The 20,789-nt window shown below is 44.0% G+C and overlaps 1 protein-coding gene across 1 annotated transcript; it reads right to left on the bottom strand.

Moving 5' to 3' along the window:
• Window positions 1-3,406: 3,406 nt before the first annotated feature.
• RPL26L1 (ribosomal protein L26 like 1) lies at window positions 3,407-13,911 on the bottom strand. The gene is made up of 4 exons (XM_018558610.1): window positions 13,829-13,911; window positions 12,120-12,292; window positions 11,451-11,591; window positions 3,407-3,574 (listed from the first exon to the last, which is right to left on the bottom strand). Exons 2-4 carry the CDS (start codon window positions 12,285-12,287, stop codon window positions 3,446-3,448), a joined length of 438 nt encoding a protein of 145 aa, XP_018414112.1. The 5' UTR covers window positions 12,288-12,292; window positions 13,829-13,911; the 3' UTR covers window positions 3,407-3,445.
• Between the last annotated feature and the right edge of the window lie 6,878 nt (window positions 13,912-20,789).

Genomic DNA, 20,789 nt, shown 5'->3' with positions numbered 1-20,789 from the left:
CGGCCAAGTACAGCATAGGACACCACGGCTCGTAGGGACAAGTGACACTTTTGGGTAATCCCGAGTGTGGCTCGGGGTTACCGCTATTGGTACTGAAAATTAACCCCGAGCCACACTCGGGAATACCGCCAGGGAGGTTAATAGGGAGGGAGGTCCTACTGAGATTGACATATGATATCTATGCTACTAGTAGTGAAGGGGTTCAGGTTCACCGCTACCAAGGTCTCAAGGCAGATCCTGAGACTTTGAAATTTGCAGTCCCGGCGAATGAATGTACAGATTTGGCAAGATTTTTTTTTCCTCTTTACACCATAATGTACTGCATGGTCTCTCAACCATGGTCATTAGGCTTAGAAGGGCCAGGCCAGTAAAGCAGGTTTTGGATACGTCAGCTCCCTCACAGAGCAGGTATAGTGTCGGGCAGGGGCGCAACTAGAATCACAGGGCCCCATAGCAAAAGTTTGTATGGGGCCCCATGATTGCTAGTCATGCCACTTGCAGAGCCCACCTTAGACTCTCTATAGTGGGCTCTGCAGGGTCTGAGATATCTTACCTGTCAAGCCTCTGTGGTCCCCGGGCCCCGCCTCCTCTGCTATCGACGGGCCCCGCCTTCTCTTACATCACTCGCCCCACCTGCTCTTAGGTCCCTGGCCAGTGATGTAAGAGGAGGCAGGCCCCGCCTCCTCCATTCCAAACACCGCCCTCATCTGCAGCAGCGGCTGGCTGTCACCGACACAGCTCAGCAGCGACTATGAGGGGAAATGCGCCGTGGCCGCTGCTGAGCTGTGTCTGACAGCCAGCACCCCCACATGCCATAGCGACCCAGGCAGCCCTGGCCAGGCCCCCCTGTGCCCAGGCCCCATAGCGGCCGCCTGGGTCGCTATGGCGATTGTTACGCCACTGGTGTCGGGGTATTGGAAGTTGCTTTAAGCAAAAGCTGTCAAACTGCATAGGTTGAGATTTGGGTGAGTTATGAGATTGTACTTTAATGCTAGTTGCAAGCTCTTTGGCAATTGATCCGCTTGCTGCCTTTGTTGCTTTTTTTTTTTTTACTGGGGGCTTTTTGTATTTAAACTTATTTATTGACTTGAGGCCAGAAAGCAGTTTTAGCTGCTGTCCATCCTGAAAAATTTTTTTTTTTTACTGCAACGCTTTAATTTGCCTTCAGGGGGGTGGTATTTTGGGGGTTTTCATTTATTTGGGGTTTTTATTGTATGTTGATAGGGCTTCCTTTTTTTTTAAATGGTGGTGCTCAAAGAGCAGAATTCATTGTTACTGACCACCTATTCTTGGAGCTGCCTTTCAGTAGCACGCCTGCTACTGAATCATTTGAAAGAAAACAGCATACCCCCCCATCCTCATAGTAGATTATGTCATGCAGCAGTAAGAACTATTTTCTGTCCTAAAGCTCCCAATTATACACTGCTGTATCCTCTGTAGTAATTTATGTATTAAACATAAAAAATAAACACTAGCCAATACTCAGAGCTGGCAGAGGACATTGCAGCTGTCACACACCAGCTTTATATGCCAAGAGCTGAGCAAGCGTCTGATCGCTCAGCTCATGGCTTCTCCATGTAGAGAGCAGTGACTCTCAGTCACCACTCCCTGCAGGGATTCCCCCCTCCCCTTATCTGCTACTCCAGCACTCACTGAAGGGACAGAGAGGGGAGGCAACAGTCACAACTTGCTTTGGCTTTAGAGAATAACCCGCTAAATACAGACTTTGGGCTACAGGAGTACACTGTGACCCAAAAGTGTGTAGGACCTTTTTGAAAATTCTCCCTCATTAAAATTCTCCTGCAGCTAGCCAACTTCACACTGCTGTATCTTCTACAGTCTCTTATTTCCTAATGGGAGTTAGAAATTGGGCAGTGACCAGGCAGTTTTGCATCAGTGAGAACATGGACATACTTAGTGAACCACTGGCATATGTTATATGAATTTAGTTTATTACATTTTTTTTTTCCTTTTACTGCTGAAAAGCTCTTATGCGATAGTACACTTTACATCCTTGGTTTTCAACTGGTGGGTCGTGACTCAAAAGTGGGTCACAACCTTCGTATTCAGTAGGTCCCCGCATGCATTCCACTTTTCTAGGTCAGAGGCTCCCAAGCTTACTTTAGCGCAGCACTGTCAGTTCTCGCGCCGAGCAGCCATTCAAAATATGCTGCCTGGTGCCGAGTGTCAGCTTGAGGTGGGGTGGCTGCGAGGAAGCTCTATCCATACATTCATTGCTCACAGCTCCCTTGCGTGTCCTGTAGAGGTGCCTGGACCGGTGTGATGTAACATTCTGGCTCCCGGCACCTCTACAGGGTACGCAAGGGAGCTATACAACTGGATGCACATATGGATGGAGTTCCATCACACCACATCAGCCCACACTGGACCCCAGGCTGAGTATCCATTCCAGTTCTTGTAAGGTGGGGAGACAGGGTGGATTTAAAAAAAAATGTTTTGGGTTTTTTGGAGTGCATATGTGTGAGAATGTCTGAGTCTGTCAGTGTTTTTGAGGGCCCATTCACACTAGTACAGTGCGTTAATCGCAGTCCTGTGCGATTAACGCACTGTACCACACAGTTGCACCGTTCTGGTGTGAGAGGTGCATTACATCACCATTCATTTGATGCATCTCTCACCCACTGTCACTTTGTCATGCGTGGGCAAGGTTACAGTGTGCTAAAGATATCACTGGTACACACCTGCTCAGCTTTGTGTATTCTTTACAAAGCACCAAAGAACGTGGATCCGGTCTAGAATACTACTCAAGAAATCATATTTTCTACATACCAGTGGAAAGGTTGAAAAGGGTTTGGGGGCCATTAAATGCTTGAACTGAATTTAAAGGGTTATTAAACCCTCCATTTTCTTTGCATATATCTACTGCTAGCAAGCAGATATATACAAAAAAAACCCCCTCTTTAAAAGCAGTTTAAACTTACCTGTCTTCGCTGCGTGTTCCCGTCCGAAAATTTTCGGGCGGGCGCATGCGCAGTTCAGATTTTCGGCCGGGAAATGAGGAGAGACGCAAGGTAAGTCTAAGGACAGCGTGCACCCGCATGCAGAGACCGTGGGACAGGAAGTGCCAGCAAGGAGAGAGGAGTCCGTGCTGGATCGAAGACCAGCAGCAGCGCCGGAGGGACAGATGAAAACGACAGGAAAGAATATCGGATTAAGAAATATTATTTAAGGTAAGTGCTAACATTAACACTGGGGGAGGGCAAAATATTTTTGACTTTAATGTCACTTTAAGGTGCGCAACCAGCAAGTTGGTCAGCGTGCTTTAAGTAGAAAGGATTTTAAACCCTTATTTCATAGCCGAAACTCAACTTCCTAAAATGTATCAGTAATTGGTTTAGTTTTTAGAACAGGTTACAATACTATTTTGAAGAAAGGGAAGCCACAATTTGTAGAAACTGAACAGTTTTTGTTTTTATTGATAAAGTTATTCTTGCATCTTCTCAATGGTTTCCTCCTTGTATTTGCCCTTCTCTTTGCCAACTTGGCGAGACTTGGCCTTGCGTTCCAAAATCTTCTTGCGATCCTTGTCGAGCTTTAGCCTGGTGATCACCACCTAGGTGAAAGTAAAGAGGTTACTAAGCATGTAATCAGGAGACCTGATCGGTAAAAATCTCAAGTTTGTATAAATGTTTTTATGGTCCTCCAACTAGGTCACTTCTTGGTTTCAGAACAATGCTTGGACCACAGACCAAGTAGCTTACCCTTTTAAAGCCAGTAATAGGCAATTATATGCATCTTACAACAGAGTACAAATAGAGGTGAATCCCCTCAATAGGGACACCAACAAACACTTAACAGGGCTTGCAGAGCATATATTTCCTTTAGTAAATCAACCCCTATGGAGTTACTGCACCTTCCTTATTACAATCAAGCCCTGAATTTCCACATTGCTACCCCACTGGCTTAATATCAGTCTGTACATTGCACAAATATAAACAGGCACATAGTCAGAAATAGATTTTTAGTTGCAGTTGGTATAACACGTGCTATACTGTTCAGGTGTGAACAAGACACAATAGGTTGTTTGTGACGACAGCACGTTGTTGGGATACAATTGACATTGAAGAAACCTCCACCCCCGGGCTGCATGCAACAAGAGAACATGCCGTGTGACCACAGACAATGCATCAAGTGACCCTTTCCAGCCCAGCTGATTCTGCTTTCTACAACAGTGCACTGAAGGGGTAAATGTGTGCTCATCCAAAGTGATTCACCACAAAGTAAATATCGGGGAATAGTGGGGAAGGGGGTAACAACACCTTGTCTGCATGTTCTGTGCAAAAAGTGAAAGCAGGTTGTTCTATAATTCTGTACTAACTGAATCAAGAAAGACTAAAGCTAGTCCAATCTAGTCTAATATTTATTGGACTGGTCTAAAAATTCTGTGTGTAGTAGAGATTTCCAACCAATGCCCCCTCAGCTGAAAGTCCAAATCATGTGAAGAAACAGAAGCACATACATACAGATGAAGCCACCACAAAACCAAATTATCGCCAAATTCTAGGCATGAACTGATTTCTTTTTTGGTATCGAGTACGACTACCAATACCGGTACTTTATGGCGCCGGCTTCCAGGGCCAGCAGGAAGTCATTACCTGCCGGCCACTTGACTGCCCAGCAAGCCGGCTCCATGCTGTTTGGCCAGGAAACCAGCATCGAGCCAGCTTCCCGGGCAATCAGGAAGCAAGCTCTATGTTCCCTGGCGGCACTGCTAGTCACAGGAAATCTTCCTCTAACCGGAAGTTCTGGTAGTAGGGAAGGTGTTGGAGCATTTGGGTGAGTACGAGAATTAGAACAAACCAATGCATTCAAGTACAGAGAAACGTTACAAAACTCTGTACTGGGAGACATACTAAGGCTGCTCCTTACTCATCAAAATAAGTTTCTTGGCTTTCTTGGCTTGAATCAAGCACGCAGATGGAAACTGCTTTTATGCACACTGATTCCAAGCCAGAAACTCAAATAACTGAAACTAGCATCTTCAGGAAGAAAAGGTCAGCAATGACAGCTTCCATATTGCTTTCAATAGAGGATATCTAACGGCCCGTTCACATTTCTTGGCTTCCTCAGCGCACATTATGTGTGCTGTGGTGCAATTCATTTTAGAGGCACCCCAACGTACCTCCACAACACGCCTGCACTCTAGGGCTGCAACAACTAATCGACATAATCGATTATAGAAAAAGTTGTCAACTTTTTCAATAATCGATTAATCGGCTTCCGATCAGTTGGCCCTGTTCACAGCTCCACACGCTGTGCGCCGCACCTCCTCCCCACCTCATGCCCGCCGCTGCCAGACCCGCTCGCATCCACGCTCCACACGCCGCACCTCCTCCCCGCCTCACATTTCCTGCCCATCCACGATCGGCAAGGCACGCGGGGAGATGTAGTAAGGAGGAGCAGGGGTGGGGGGATGACAGCAGCTGATAGACAGGTCCAATCTCAGAAGCAAGTTGCTGGAAGACTGGTCAGGTAAGCCTGCACTTTCCCACACATGGTGCTCTATAATGTATTGCTGGGATTTGTATTCCTCTATAGCTGATGGTACATTGTGCTGTATATTATACATAGGAATACAAATCCCAGCAATACATTATACACTGTATGTATAATGTATTGCTGGGATTTGTTGTACTCCTCTATAGCTGGTGATATTCTGCATTGCGCTGTATAGAGGACTACAAGTCCCAGCAATAATACATTATACAGCGCAATGCAGAATACCACCAGCTATAGAGGAGTACAACAAATCCCAGCAATAATACATTATAAAGTGGTACAATGCTAAATACCACCAGCTATAGAGGACTACAAAACCCAGCAATAGTACATTATACAGCGCAATGCAGAATGCCGCCAGCTATTATGTACTATTGCTGGGATTTGTTGTATTCCTCTATAGCTGGCGGTATTCTGCATTGTGCTGTATAATGTGCTTTTGCTGGGTTTTGTAGTCCTCTATAGCCGGTGCCATTCTGCATTCATTGCTGTATAATTTTACACTTTCCATTTCACTATATTGCACACCACACTATCTTTTTTTTCTTTTTTACTTCCACCGCTCCAAGCTTGCTCCTGTGATGGACTACAACCTCAATACAAACTAGTCCTATCACAGGAGCCATTTTTTAAACTTTTTATAGTTTATCCGATTAATCGAACGTAATAATCGGCTAACTAATCTTGATCTTGAAAATAATCGTTAGCTGCAGCTCTACTGCACTCCAATGCACAGTATACTGTTTTTCCGTGCTTTGAAGCCTATTCAATCTGAATGAGCTGCAATGCACCGCAAAATGCGAAAACACGTTTGTTGCAGCACACTGCAGTATGGTGTCAATAGGTCCTATATCATTTCTTACACAGCCAGAAATACAATAGCCCGCTTTACTGCAATACAGTCAATGAACACAGTACTCCTGCCAAAATTAAAACATACAGCCAAAATTGGCGGTCGAGTTTTCAAGAATCATTCTGAACGCCATTGATTGACCATCAGTTAACACCAGCCAATTCTTTCCCCCTAAAACCTACTGATGGGAGGCATCCTAAAGCCAGCACTACCCCCATTGCCTTGTGACATGAGCCACCGAGTACAAAAAACACATTATTGCACACAAAACCCATGGCCAACAAAAGAAAAGGATGGGCAGAATCATCAGTACCACATCATCAGGCCACATGTGGGATGTAACACGGGCAGCATGTAGATCAGGGGTCTCAAACTCAATTCCCTCGAGGGCCACTCGACAAAAAATTTTCTCCCATGGGGGCCGCTCGCCAAATTTTAAACTTTAAAAGGAGAACTATGAGGGGAGTGATTTTCACTCAGCCTCATAGTTCGAGCCGACGTGTGACAAAGAAACTAACAGGTCGACTCAATAGATCGAGAAGTGAATGAACGTATACCGTCGCTCGCTCACTTCTCTACCCTGTCCCTGCAGAGAGCCGTGACTGTCAGCCACGGCTCCCTGCAGGGATCCCCCAGCGCTGACTGGAGGAACGAACGGGGGAGGGGGCGGGTACAGCTGGCTCTGACTCTAGATAGGCAGCTTTCACTCACGCAGCTGGGGGGATCTCGACAGTAATGTCGGGATCCGTCCCGGCAGCAGCGGTCTCAGTATACCACGAGCTATAACTCCCGGTATACTGAGCTTTGGGTGATGGGAGGACGCTAGTTTATATCCTCCCGTGATCCTGAGGAGAACTATGGGGAAAAGCACTTACCCCCATAGTTCTCTTTTAAAATAAAATTTTACTATATGCGATATGGTACTACGGACCCCAATACACACAATAAGGCCCCATTCATATCTGTAGGTTTAGATGCGATTAGGGATTCCTGAGCCAGAAACTCGAGTTTTCCTGCAGCAGGAATCCCTAATCTGATGTTTACACGCGGCTGCTGTCACCTATTCAAGTTAATGATCAGGTGACATCAGTTGCATGTAAATGCCTGAACACCGCATGTAATGGATGTGATATTATTACATGCGGTTAGAAAACACTCTCCCTGGATACACAATCATTGCGTCTAGGGAGAGTGATCGATTCCTAACCGAATGTAATAATATCACATATCATTACATGCGGTGTGCAGGAGTTTATATGCAACTTCTGTCACCTCATCATTAACTTGAATAGGTGACAGCTGCCGCTTTTAAAACGCCAGATTAGGGATTTCTGATGCAGGAAACGCAAGGAATCCATAATTGCACCTAAAGATACAGGTGTGAATGGAGCCTAATACTCTTTCTACACACATAAAATTCCCAATCCCTCAAACACCGCCCACATATAACAATATAATTCCCAGTCTTACCCCACCCACCCACAAGTTAAATACACAGCCCCCTCTCCAGCTTACCTTGTTGCAGGGAGGAGGCTGTGAGTGAATGTAATAAGCCTCCTCTTCAGCTTACCTTGTTGCAGGGAGGAGGCTGTGAGCGGCACCACGATCACTGATCCGTTTATCTAGTGGCGATTAGTAATGTCTGCTGCAGACATTACTAATCGAATCAATCCTTTCGGCCTGCGTTTAGCGAAGACGCCGGCCGAAAGGATCTGAGTTCCGGCACAGAAGCAGCTATGCGGTCTGCATCCGACAGAGATGCAGACCGTGTAGCTGCTCCCGCAAGTCTGGTATGTGGTCCGTGACCGTGTACCAGACTTGTGAGCGGGCTGCGAGCCACATAGTACCGGCTCGCGGGCCGGTACTTGGAGACCACTGATGTAGATAGACCAAACCTCCAATATCAAATATTCTACCTTTACAGGTGACTGATATAAAAGAGAAGGAATTTCCTTTACTTCTCACGTTATCACTTTGTTGTGGGAACATTAGGTTGGGGTTCTAAGGATGTGCATTGTTTTTTTGCATTGAAGCCAGTAAAGCATTTTCACTGTGATCAGTGGCTCATGGGTGCAATCTCTGGCTTCTGTATATTCTCCCACCAGTACCTCAATATGGACATTCAGTAACAAGGCTGGGAGGAATTGTTCATAGACAGAGTGTGGCGACGGCACCACGTTACACCCTAAATATGGATGCAACATGAAACTTAGTATAAAACAAACTTGGCCTTTAACACTAATATACCCTTGTGAACACTTCTCTAAATAGTGCCCCATGTGTACTGCAAAATATCATCTAATCGCTACATAAAAGATGCTCTCAGATTGAAGCGGTAAGGATTGTACCAGACAAATTAATTGACAGTATAAATCTCACCCCCTTTGTGCTCATACCAGCACCTACCACTTCCAGGCAGGGTTTAAAGAATATCTACTTTTGCAGAATTTCTCTTAAAGAGGAACTTTACCCTTATCTTTAAAAAAACACATACTTCTAGATAATTGCCGGCTTTGTATTCTTTGCATACCTTATTTCTCTTTTCTTCCCCAGTCTTCTGACAGTGGCCATGTTTACTAAGGGAAGATTACTAGCTCTCCTGTTACTTCCTGGATTTATGGCACGTGACCATGCACATCATCTCACCTGAGATGAGATTTCCCAGCAATGCTCTGCTGATGTTACCTTCTCAGACAGCAACACTTGGTCACATACACCATGTGTGCCAGAACTGGACCAGGAAGTAGATAAACTCTATTTGTAAGTAAATGAAAAACAGGTTTGTGTCACTAATGTATGTGAGATGATTTTAGATCAGCATGCAGAGCCGTTAAGACATTAAATTGCAGAAAACCAAGTGTCTGCTCCAGTAGCTATATGCAGCTTTGCTGCTGAGCAAATGACTTGAAGCTAGCTACAGAATCCCCAGTATTAGTAGTTACTAATAATATTATCCAATGCAGGGGCAATGGATCAAGTCAGACTAGCGATTTGTAGCTGCATATAAATATGAGTCCACTACTGCAGGGACTCTCCAGAGAAAATAGTTGCTGCAAATCTCCACTACGAAGATGCTGGTAAAAAAAAATGGCCCATAGGACAATGTCATATTGGTAATTCTGTCCCTGCTGGCAACTCACCAGTTACAGTATCGCTAAAAAAGTCTATTTCTTTTCTATTGCGGCAAATTCATACTGGGCGAACCAAGAAATAGTTTCATTTTTATTGCTCCTTAATATGCAAGGCTGTGAGCAAAGGAGAGAGGCACAGTAGAGAAGGTGTCAGTTACAGCATCGTGATTCTGCCACTGACAAGGTGTTGACAGAATCATCAGAGCAATATGTCCTTATAGCTGAACTGAGCACAAAAACTGATTCCTCAATAAGCAAAAATGCTATAAATCAATGTTGTGTACAACAAATGCCCTTGAAAACCTAACTATTACCTTGTAAAAGTAGTGGTGACTTCACTGTGCAGAGTGGAGTAGTGAGAGAGACACAAAGGCCACCTACTATAAGGCTGTCTGCAGATACCTACAGGAGTGGACGGGTTCAAGACCAGTCACCCAGTACGAGGAGAGAGCATCAGTGACCAGTCTTTATTACAGGAAGCTTCTGCACAGAAGGTTACAGGTGCATTAGAGCAGAGATCTGGAACGCACATGACTTTTGTATTTAGGCAATATTTGCTTATCCAAGAGTTCAGCTTTAGGTCTGCACTGAAATCCCGGCCAGTAGGAACCTTAACAGAAGCTGGAGAACTTTGCTCTACCATAGAGAGAGTACAGGTCCCTTTCAATCTACATGATTACTTATCAAACAGTCCTTGCCCAACACATCACAATCGTACACACACCCATACACACTGCCTGGCCAAAAAAAGTCACAAACATTTCATTGGACCACATTTAGCTTTGATTACAGCTCACATTCACAATGACATTGTTTCAATAAGCTTATGCAATGTCACAACATTTCTGTATCTTGTAGTGAGTTTGTGAGAGTAGGACCACTGTGTAAAGTCTTCTCCAGCACATCCCAAAGATTCTCAATGAGGTTAAGGTCTGGACTCTGTGGAGACCAATCCATGTGTGAAAAATGTTCATCTCATACTCCCTGAACCACTCTTACAATTTGAGCCCAATGAATCCTGACATTGTCATCTTGGAATATGCCTGTGCCACCAAGGGAGAAAAAATCCATTGATGGAGAAACCTGGTCTTCTGTATATTCAAGTAGGCAGCCAACCTCATTTTTTGGGACATAACATTGCTGAACCTAGACCTGACCAACTGAAGCAACCCCAGATAATAACACTACCCGATATCCAGGTGGTGACTTTTGGCCAGGCAGTGTACATTCCAGGGCTTTCTGAGGCAGGATGCCAATTAGCCATGTTTTTGGAATAAAGGAATAACTTAAATACATGGAGGAAATCCACTGCAGCATTAGAACTCCATGATGCAGAAAGGATCATAATGGAACCCAGGACCTCGGTAACAAACCACCATTGTTACTCACTGCACATCAAACCTGCAAATTATTCATCACTCAACTCCCACAACACAGCATCGTTTCTAAACGTAATAGACCATAAAGTCTATGTCTGCAGCAACACAAAGTGGCAAATACTGAAAGCTCAACTGAAGCTAAAACTTGTCTTTTTTAGTTGTGGATAGAGTAGAGAGGGATTAGAACACCCGCCAGGTTTTTATTGCTGTCTGTCCCTGTTACAGAGATTCACCCCCCCTCCATTTGTTCTGGTGACCATGATTACTAAAGGTGAAAGAAAATCCCAAATTTAGGGTTGTCAGCAGAACAGGAGGGAAATCTTCCAATGGGGACACAAGTTCTGCTGACCACCAGGGATTTCATCTCACTCTGCTATCACTATCAGACAGGAAGTGAAGGGAATTCTCTACCATTGGACATTGGACCAGGGGGGGAAAAGCTGTAAGGGATTATAACCCTCCTTTACTCTATCCAAAACAAAAGTTTGGGTTTAGTTCTACTTTAAAAAAAAAATCACTGAAGATTCACGGAGACAAAAATACATTTTCAGAAAGCATTGAACATACCTTGCTGGGGTGGATACCGACATGGACAGTGGTGCCGTTGGCCTTCTCACGCTGCACACGTTCAATGTAGATGACGTATTTTTTTCTGTACACCTGGACAACCTTGCCAATTTGCTGGCCTTTGTAGTGTCCACGTACAACCTACAAAAGCAAGGAAGGGTTAGTCAATACCAGGTTATTGAAATATGAAAATGGCAGGCAGGAGGAAAAAAAAAAAGAGGGTCTGTCCCAGCTGTCTGGCAGCAGTCACCATATACAGATATCGCTCCAATTCAGATAAGTCCATCTACATGCCCATCACAATCCCTTCACACACAGGTATGAAGGAAGTCTCAGGGGAAGGCACAAGCTGGAGCACATTATGTCAGTTTTTATCTTGGTCACAGATGTCACAAATATCTTATGCTGTTGTGTAAACTGCAATATGGAAACAGTGTTGTAAACATTCTACTGTACTTCAGTGAAACTGACCCTCACAGATATATTATACATTAGCGGTTTACTCCTAGAATTAAAAAAAATGGGGTAAAGATTTCTGACTGGCCTTCTATAGGCGTGCTCGCCAAATGCTTGTGTTGAACTTTGCATTTTGTGTAGACACAGACCAGCCCTACTCTCACAATGCAGATAACCCTACCAGGAAATTCTGGGAGCCCTCTAACAGCGTACCTGTACTTCATCATCCTTGCGGATGGGCATAGAGCGGACGTTGTACTTTTGTCTCAACTCCTTGGAGAGGGGAGAGGACATAATCTTTCTACGGACATGTGAGGGAGCATTGAAGTGCCTTTTGCGATTCTTGCTTCTGTCAGAGGTAACAAACGGACTGAACTTCATGATGCCTAAAAGGGGGGAAAAAACAAGAGCCATTAGTATGATCCCAATGTGATCAACACAACAAGATACCTTCTATAGCCCAGCATCACCACTCCTTCACAAGAGAATGGCCAAGCCAGCATCAGCAGTAACTCTCAGAAAGTAGTCCAGTCACACACCGCAAGCTTTGCTGAAAAAGTTCTTATAGCACACAGGTACACAACATCCCACCTCCTCTTTACTCTTGACATGTTTCACGCAATAATGGGCCTAGTCATAAAGATCATAGCTTCAACTATAAGTCTATAGTGTGAACTCGATGGACTTGTGTCCTTTTTTCAACCTGGCTATGTAAGCCCATTATTGGGTGAGGATCCACGGCGGGGTCATGTGTACCTGTGTGCTAGAATACATTTTTAAGTGACGCTTGCGGTGTGTGAGCAGACTTCTTTCTGTGAGCAACTGCAAACACAGCAAGCCGTTACATACACATCCAAATCTAGTTTGCAAACGAATAAGAATACATGATACATAGAGAAGGGCTGACTGTGTGTATACCTGACACACCATCAGAAATCATTTAAGAACCCCTGTCAGCTCCCTAAACAAATCCAAAGGGCAATCTCCGGCATTAGAACGGTGGCCATATCTCCATCAGGAATGTCGGATACCCATGTTCTCAGCCATGCACTGTGGTTCAATCCTCTGATCACCTGTTGAGTCCTGTATTGATGTAGGGGGGAGGAAATTAAACCACAGCGCTTGGTAGGGGACACAGGCATCTGTCGCTCCAAGAGGGTTGAATGCTAAACAGAGGGAAGGTAGGCATATAGGGTCACAAGGGGGGGAAGTATAACCCCCCCTATTGCAGGGCACTGTTTACATTTCTGAAGAGAGCAGAGTCCCCAATATAAATTTGCTATCTGCAGTAGATGTAAAGGAGACATCATGTACATGTGTGGTGAGCTTCCGATGAAATCTGTCAGGTCAACGTGACCAGTTTTAGTTTTACCAGGAAACTTCCATGCAATTTAAAGGCCTGGAAACACATTCTTTGTTATGTAACATTCTATTACCACAAACAATGTTTTGGATCCGTTTAATCTGCTCATGTATGACCACCGTTACAAGAGGGCATGTTACGTGGCTGGATAGGGAGACACACCATTCAAATACCTAACAACCAACCCCTAAACCGAATGATGCCCTCAGACATGTGTAGCCCTTATTACACCTTGTCACCAAGAGTTTGATCAGCGAGCTGATTGCTAGCTCTGCACTACAGGACCGAGATCCCCGTGTCACTGACAGTCAGATCTCAGCCACGACACACCGTGCAGGACACCAGCAGCCTCTATGCCCCGGTGAAACGCCAACCGTGAAGGAAGGAGAGATCCCCGGTCATTCTATAGGCACTAGATTCGCATTACATTGCCAATATCCGCCCTAACAACATTTCCGAATGCCCCTCTGTTCATTACCGGAGGAATAATACATGAACAGGGCAATCGGGGAGAGGATGACAACGGATTCTAATCCATATTGGCCCCAGAGCTCCTTACCGAGCCGCACAGTCCACTATGGCCGCCGGAAAAGAGAACTAGCAGCGACTTCCGCTCACATTAGTGGCCTGAACACTTCCCGCGAGATGACGGAGCGGCCTGTGAACCGGTGTGAGTGAGAGGTGGAGACACCCAGTGGCGCCATGTGGTATTACACGCTGAAGTGCAGCTAGACTTTTCCCATAGCCACAACCGTACTAATATATTTCTGAGTACATAGGGCTGCAGTCTTCCGTGTTGGGTTTGACTAAACGCTGCTGTGGGGATCCCCGCAATGTTCATGAATTCTCTATTTTGTTCATTGTATTTTGTATCATTTTTAATTCTTTTAACATTTTCTATTATTATAAAGTTATTTTGCTGCTGAGCCATAAGATATCAGCCAGCTGCATGCAGTATGATCTCACAGGACCACAGGCTATTATATTCGATATTATTATAACACTTACAAAAAAATGTTATCCAATATTATCATTACATTTATGGAAAATTTGTATCCCATAGTATTTATATTATGCTTACAAAAAAGCACCAATTTCATGACAATCCAAATATGTTCATTGTTAGTACCAATGTGGGTGACAAATTTAGGTAGTTTGTTTTTGCGTCACTTTTACTGTATGGCTGCAACAAATTTATAAAGAAATATGGCCATGCTAGCAATAAGGAAATTGGCGGTAAAGACAGCGATGTGTGCCAGCTGTCTGAATACAATAGCTGGCAGGGAAGATACTGGTTAGCATGGAGGGGGAAAGCAAGTCATTTTTTTTTGTATATTACTGCTGAGCTGAACAAGAGAGAAATCTGTGTATGGCAAGTTTTAGTGCACTTTAATCCTCTCTGCCCCAACCACTCTGCTGACCTAAAATAAGCCCCTTTCCCCCACCCAAGATTCTTACTTACATCCTGCAGTGGTGACATCCTGGCCCTGCCTACACAGATGATACCCATTAGCTTGCAAAGACAGTCCCGGTCAGGAGAGAGAAAGGAGAACCGTACTTTATGTGAAAATGTACTTATGCTTTAAAGGAGAAACATAGGCCACCATTGTTGACCTCTCATGAAAATTATACTTTTCTGGCCATCCTGCTTACGCAATGGCTTTAGATGCTATCAATGTGCTATCAGATGCTGTAAATCTCTTTATTTTACTCTACTTTCTTATAATCAACACTATTTGTTCTACAATGTTAGTTTGAAACTGTAACACTTAGGGTAGAGAAGACATTAAATACTGAAATTCCATATTAAGGCTTGATAAAAATCCAAGAACCAAGCTCTTACCTCCAAAACGATGGTGTCAAGCATAGTTACACAGTTACATAGTATTTGAGGTTGAATAAAGACTTAAGTCCATCAAGTCCAACCTATTGTGTGTGTGCATTTCTGTTTGAGTTGGTGTGTGAGTGTATATGAGTCCATGTATGATTTTACTCCTAGGCGTACCTGTACCCCAGTATATTATGGTCTCCGAGGAACTCGTCCAGGAGTTTCTTGAATGATTCCACACTCTTAGCTGAAATCACTTCCTGCGGCAGCGAGTTCCAGACCTTAACCGCTCTAACTGTGAAGAACCCCTTGCGCCCTGTGTGTTGAAATTTTTTTTCAACCAATTTTTGGTTGTGCCCTCTGGTCTTTGTTACGGAGCTAACCGTAAACAGTTTGTTGATAATGTTGCTGTCACCCTTGAATAGTTTATACAGGAAAATCATCCCCCCTTAACCTCCAACGGGAACATATTTAATTTTAACAACCTTGTTTCATAGCTCAGGTCCTCGAACCCCTTAATGAGTTTGGTTGCTCTCCGCTGGACTTTTTCCAGCTCAAGGACATCTTTCCTGAGTATCGGTGACCAAAACTGGACCGCATACTCCACATGTGGCCGAACCAGTGATCTGTAAAGTGGCAAAATTATAGACTTGTCTCTGCAATATATTCCCTTCTTAATGCAAGACAGGACACTGCTTGCTTTGTTTACAGCAGCCTGGCACTGCAAGCTGTTCTTCAATCTGCGGTCTATTGTGACCCCCAGAGCCTTCTCCGTTTCCGACTTCCCTAGTGGCACACCCATAAGTGTATAGACCATTTGCCTATTTTTAACTCCAAGGTGCATTACCTTACATTTATCGACATTGAACTTCATCTGCCATACAGTTGCCCACTCCCCGATTTTATCCAGGTCCTCCTGTAATGTTATAATGTCTAAATCTGTGTCTACTACCCTCTCAATTTTCGTATCATCAGCAAACACTGAGATATGACTTCTCACTCCCTCCCCTATATAATTAATAAATAGGTTAAAAAGCATGGGGTCGAGCACCGAACCCTGGGGTACGCCACTCATGACCTCAGCCCAGTCTGAGAAGGTGCCATTTACTGATACTCTTAGTATACTCATTTACTGATACTCTTGTATAACAAGCGTTTATGTGGCACTGTATCAAATGCTTTGGAAAAGTCCAGATTTACTACGTCCACCGTCCTCCCTCCATCTAGAGCTCTACCCACCTCTTCGTAAAAGGTCAGCAGGTTGGTCTGGCAAGAATGATCCTTCCTAAATCCGTGCTGTACCTCACTTATTATACCATGATCCTGGACGAATTCTACTAAGTAGTCCTTAATAATTCCTTCTATCAGTTTACACACTATGCATGTTAGACTAACTGGTCTATAGTTCCCCGGTTGGCATTTTGACCCTTTTTTGAATATAGGTACCACATTAGCCCTTCGCCAGTCGCTTGGCACTCTACCAGCCATTACGGATTCCTTAAAAATTAGGAACAATGGTATCGTTATCTCCTTGTTCAGTTCTTTGAGTACCTTGGGATGCAGATTATCAGGTCCTAATGCTTTATTTGCATTTAGTTTAAGCCTATGTTGTATCCCCGTTTCAGTCAACCACTCAGGTGTATTTCTTTACATTTTGTGTTTTATCATGTACATTGAACCCGTCTGTTTGCTTGGTGAATACCGACGAGAATAAAGTCTTAAGCGCCTCGGCCCTCTCCCTGTCGTTTGTGATTAACGTCCCATTTATGTCTTTCATTGGGCCTATCTGTTCCTTTCTCCCCTTTTTACTGTTTATGTTCTGATAAAAAATGTTTGGGGTTCTTTTTACTAACTTCGGCAATGTATTTCTCACATTTGAATTTAGCTGCCCGGACTACCAGTTTACATCTTTTATTACTTTCTTTGTAGTTTCTTTTACTTTCTGGTATTACAAGCTTTGGTAAATACTTTGGTTTATTAGTTATCTTGCCCAAGTCTGGTTTGCTGCCTCTACACAAAACACAAAAATTCCCCAGCCTCAACCTGCCAGCCAGCCTGCAACCAAACAAGTAGCCCTGTCAACAGTATGCGTTAAAATCAGAGGTTTTAGTTGCACAAACTTTTGGCCAAAAATATGTAGAAGCCACACTGCCGCGCCAAGGCACCTCTGCAAAGTGTGGTCCTAACTCTATGTATCTGAGTCTCCAAGTGTGAGCATATTAATGAAGTCGATAGATTGCATGCAGGTGTACCTGGAGGTAGCCAACTCCTCCTAATAAGGTGCAGGGACGCACTGGGGGCCCAGCAACCAAAAATGCACGCTGGGACCCCAGTGCATCCCCCAAACCAAAAATAGTCAAACTAGAAAAAAGTGGTACATGCATGAATCTATAACCGGCCTTTATAGCAGGGAGCACATTGGGAAGACTTACAACAATACAAAACACAAAAATTCCCCAGCCTCCGCCTGCCAGCAACCAAACAAGTAGCCCTGTCAACAGTATGCGTTAAAATCAGAGGTTTTAGTTGCACAAACTTTTGGCCAAAAATATGTAGAAGCCACACTGCCGCGCGGCATAACGCATACTGTTGACAGGGCTACTTGTTTGGTTGCAGGCTGGCTGTTTAGCATCTTCCTAATAAGTAAACTCTCAAAGGCTCTGCCTTAAACCAAGTAAATCTTATGAGATAGTTCATAATGGACAAAGAACTTTACAACCAGGACTTTAGCCACAGTAGAGGCCTTTTGATCTTTCATCAGGAAAGCATGGATATCAGGTAAAGTGGTCAGTCACCATTAAGATGTTCCCCTGTCCACTTATATCAAGCTCCAAGCACAATAAATCAACATCATGAGACCTTGACTTTAAAGGTGGCCCATTGGTGCACCTATTGTGGGCAGAGTCTTCCAAATCACATTTCAAACATGAATATCAGTAACTCTCAATCTCAGTTCTCATATAAGGCCACTAGAACCTATGTCTGACTAGCTTGAAAGCCCTCTCTGGTCCTAGACTACTGTGTTCATTATGTAGGGCCATTGCCCCTATGTTTCCCACGAAGGAATAGATGCGTTTTGTCTTCAACATCAACGGGAACCCTAAAAAGATCTATCTGCTGTGAAGCTAGACTATTTCTTTGTAAATCAGCCTGGCTTCCTGTGGGTAATCTAGCAGCAAAAGCTCTGGCTGGCAGCTTTCTAGGGCATCCAGAGTCAGATGATAAAAGGGGTCCTTTTCACTAAGGGTGGCCAGGTCTCCATCTCTCACTTGGCTCAGATTGCAGTAGAATTATAGGACCCCTGCAATAGTAATCCCAATGGCCCTGGCCCCCATCGCTCCACAGGCTCAATGTTCAGCCATACAGGGCTTGGATTCCCTACAGCGTCAGTTTAGTCCATTCCTCTTCTGGAGCTTTCGCATTGTGTGGCCTACAGAGCATTAGCATCTCTGTTCCCAGCTCTGGGTCAATACTTGAAGTTAAAGTGCAATCCAGACAGTGCTGCAAACTAGCAATATCCCGTGGCGTCTAACTTGATAGTTATGAGGATGAAGGTGTGTGCATCATTGTCCGTATTAACTTGAATTCTCCCCAATATGGGTAATCTTTCAGCTTGTCTTCCACTAACCATTTGCTTGTAAGTGGGATAGTTCTTTTAGATAGGGGGGAGTCTTTGGCTCACATGTCGCTGACAACAGGTCTCAGATGCTCATCATGCTCTTGATACAACACTCTATCGAGTCCCTCTCTACTTGCATCCACGTGTAGTTCATAGGGCCAAGCAGGGTCAGCATAGGCCAAGACAAGATTGTTCATTAGACTTTAGCTGATGAAAGGCCTTTTCACATTTGTGTACCATTTCCAGTAGTGATACAGTGGACTTTGATTGTAATAAGCCCTGTAGGACTAATACTATACTAATTAAACAGATTTGACAACAGCATGGTCAGCACCTTATCATCCACCATAACAAGCAAAGACACAATTAAGTAAATAGTGCTCGTTCCTTTTAGTCGCCTTTGCATGATCCTGTCAAAACACACTAGGCAAATAAGAGAGAAATGGCCCTACAGGCACCAATAACATCAATCGCAGAAGTAAATATTCCTGAAACATAAGAGAATGTTGTTTACAGTGTGGCTTTTCTACTATCCTTAGGCCCTGTCCAACCGCTGGCCAGTGAAATATAAATGCCAGTGGTCAACACATATGGCCAGAAGCTGCTCAAGCAATCAGTCTCTCAGACACTGCCACTGCACTGCTCACAAGTCTGGAGGATAGGCGAGAGGTAGCAGAGCACTCTGGGGCTTCCCTCTTAAGCCCGCTCCTATTTTCTTGTAGCCTTGTAGCTCCTCTCCCCCTGCACCACCACACAGCTCCCTCTCTGTCTCTCTGCAGCTTTCACCAGTTTTTGCAACTGGATACATATGTATGGCTGGATACATATGTATAATAATGTAGAGATGTAATTCAGCTTTGTACCAGTGGGGGGCATGCTTGCTCTTTTGATAAAAACACAAAACCCTTAATTTTGTATAATCAGTCAGCAGCTAAACTGATGAAGACATAAAAGCTGAAACATTTCAACAGTGGCTCTTAAATTGTATAGAAATATATTATTATGGAGTCAGTAACAGCACATCAATGCAATGTGTTAAAAAAAGGATGTAAATGCATTTAACATTTGTCAACAGGAGCTAAATGCAATGGACTTGGTTTGAATCCCGTCTAAATGAAAATCCAATTAACTATTTTACTAGTGATTCTGCAAAGAGATGTGGAAAGCATGATATGGGCTCATCCACACTGCACTACACTGTGGTGATGCACTTTACATGCACTGTGATGCCATTCATTGTACACACCTTTACAATGTACCAGAGGTTTGATTTTAGGTCCAATATAGTGCATTAGCATATACTGCCTAAAGCTCCCACCCTATAGATTTTCCGCAGATTTTCTGTGGTCAGATGGAAAAAAATGCAACAGATTCCTCCATCTATGCTAAAAACTGTGCAGATGGAGGAATCTCCCACTGGGCCAAGCTTCAGTATTTTGCTAGTTGGTCCCGCTGGCTGTCAAAATACCTGAACAATGTGCTTGGATGCAGGCATGGTTCAGGTGTTTTGAGAGCCAACGGGACTGACTAGCAAGATACTAAAGCTTGGCCCAGTTTGGCATAGATGGAGGAATCTCTTGCACTTTTCCCATCTGACCATAGAAAATCTGCAGATAATCTATAGGTGTATGGCCAGTTTTATTCTGAATATTGTGGTCCCCATTAATGATTTTGAAAATTGCAAATAGGTCCACTCTTAAGCACCTCTTTCCTAAGGAGAACAAGTTTAATTTCTTGAGGCGTTCTTCATAGCACAGGCCTTCCATTCCCCTTAATTCATTTTGTAGCCCTTCTCCTCCTCAGGACGTCTTTACTGAGGGTTGGTGACCAAAAGTGATGGTTTTATTCCTTGCTAAAATCCCTCTTTTGATGTAGGATAGTAACCTATTTGCTTTGCTGGCTGCTGCTTGGCATTGCCAAATCTGTGATCTGTGAGAACCCCTATGTTTGACTTCCCCAGGGGAGCACCCCTAGGTCAGCGGTCGCCAACCTTTCGGACCTCATGGACCACTAAATTCATAATTTTAAATCCTGCGGACCACTAATATGATTTAAAAAAATAAATAAATATAT

This window comes from Nanorana parkeri, unplaced genomic scaffold (genome assembly GCF_000935625.1).
Source record: "Nanorana parkeri isolate BGI_ZX_2015 unplaced genomic scaffold, ASM93562v1 scaffold348, whole genome shotgun sequence".
In the NCBI taxonomy this organism is placed as follows: domain Eukaryota; kingdom Metazoa; phylum Chordata; class Amphibia; order Anura; family Dicroglossidae; genus Nanorana; species Nanorana parkeri.
The sequence above is the reverse complement of the archived record's forward strand: the minus strand, read 5'-3'. Positions and strand labels throughout refer to the sequence as shown.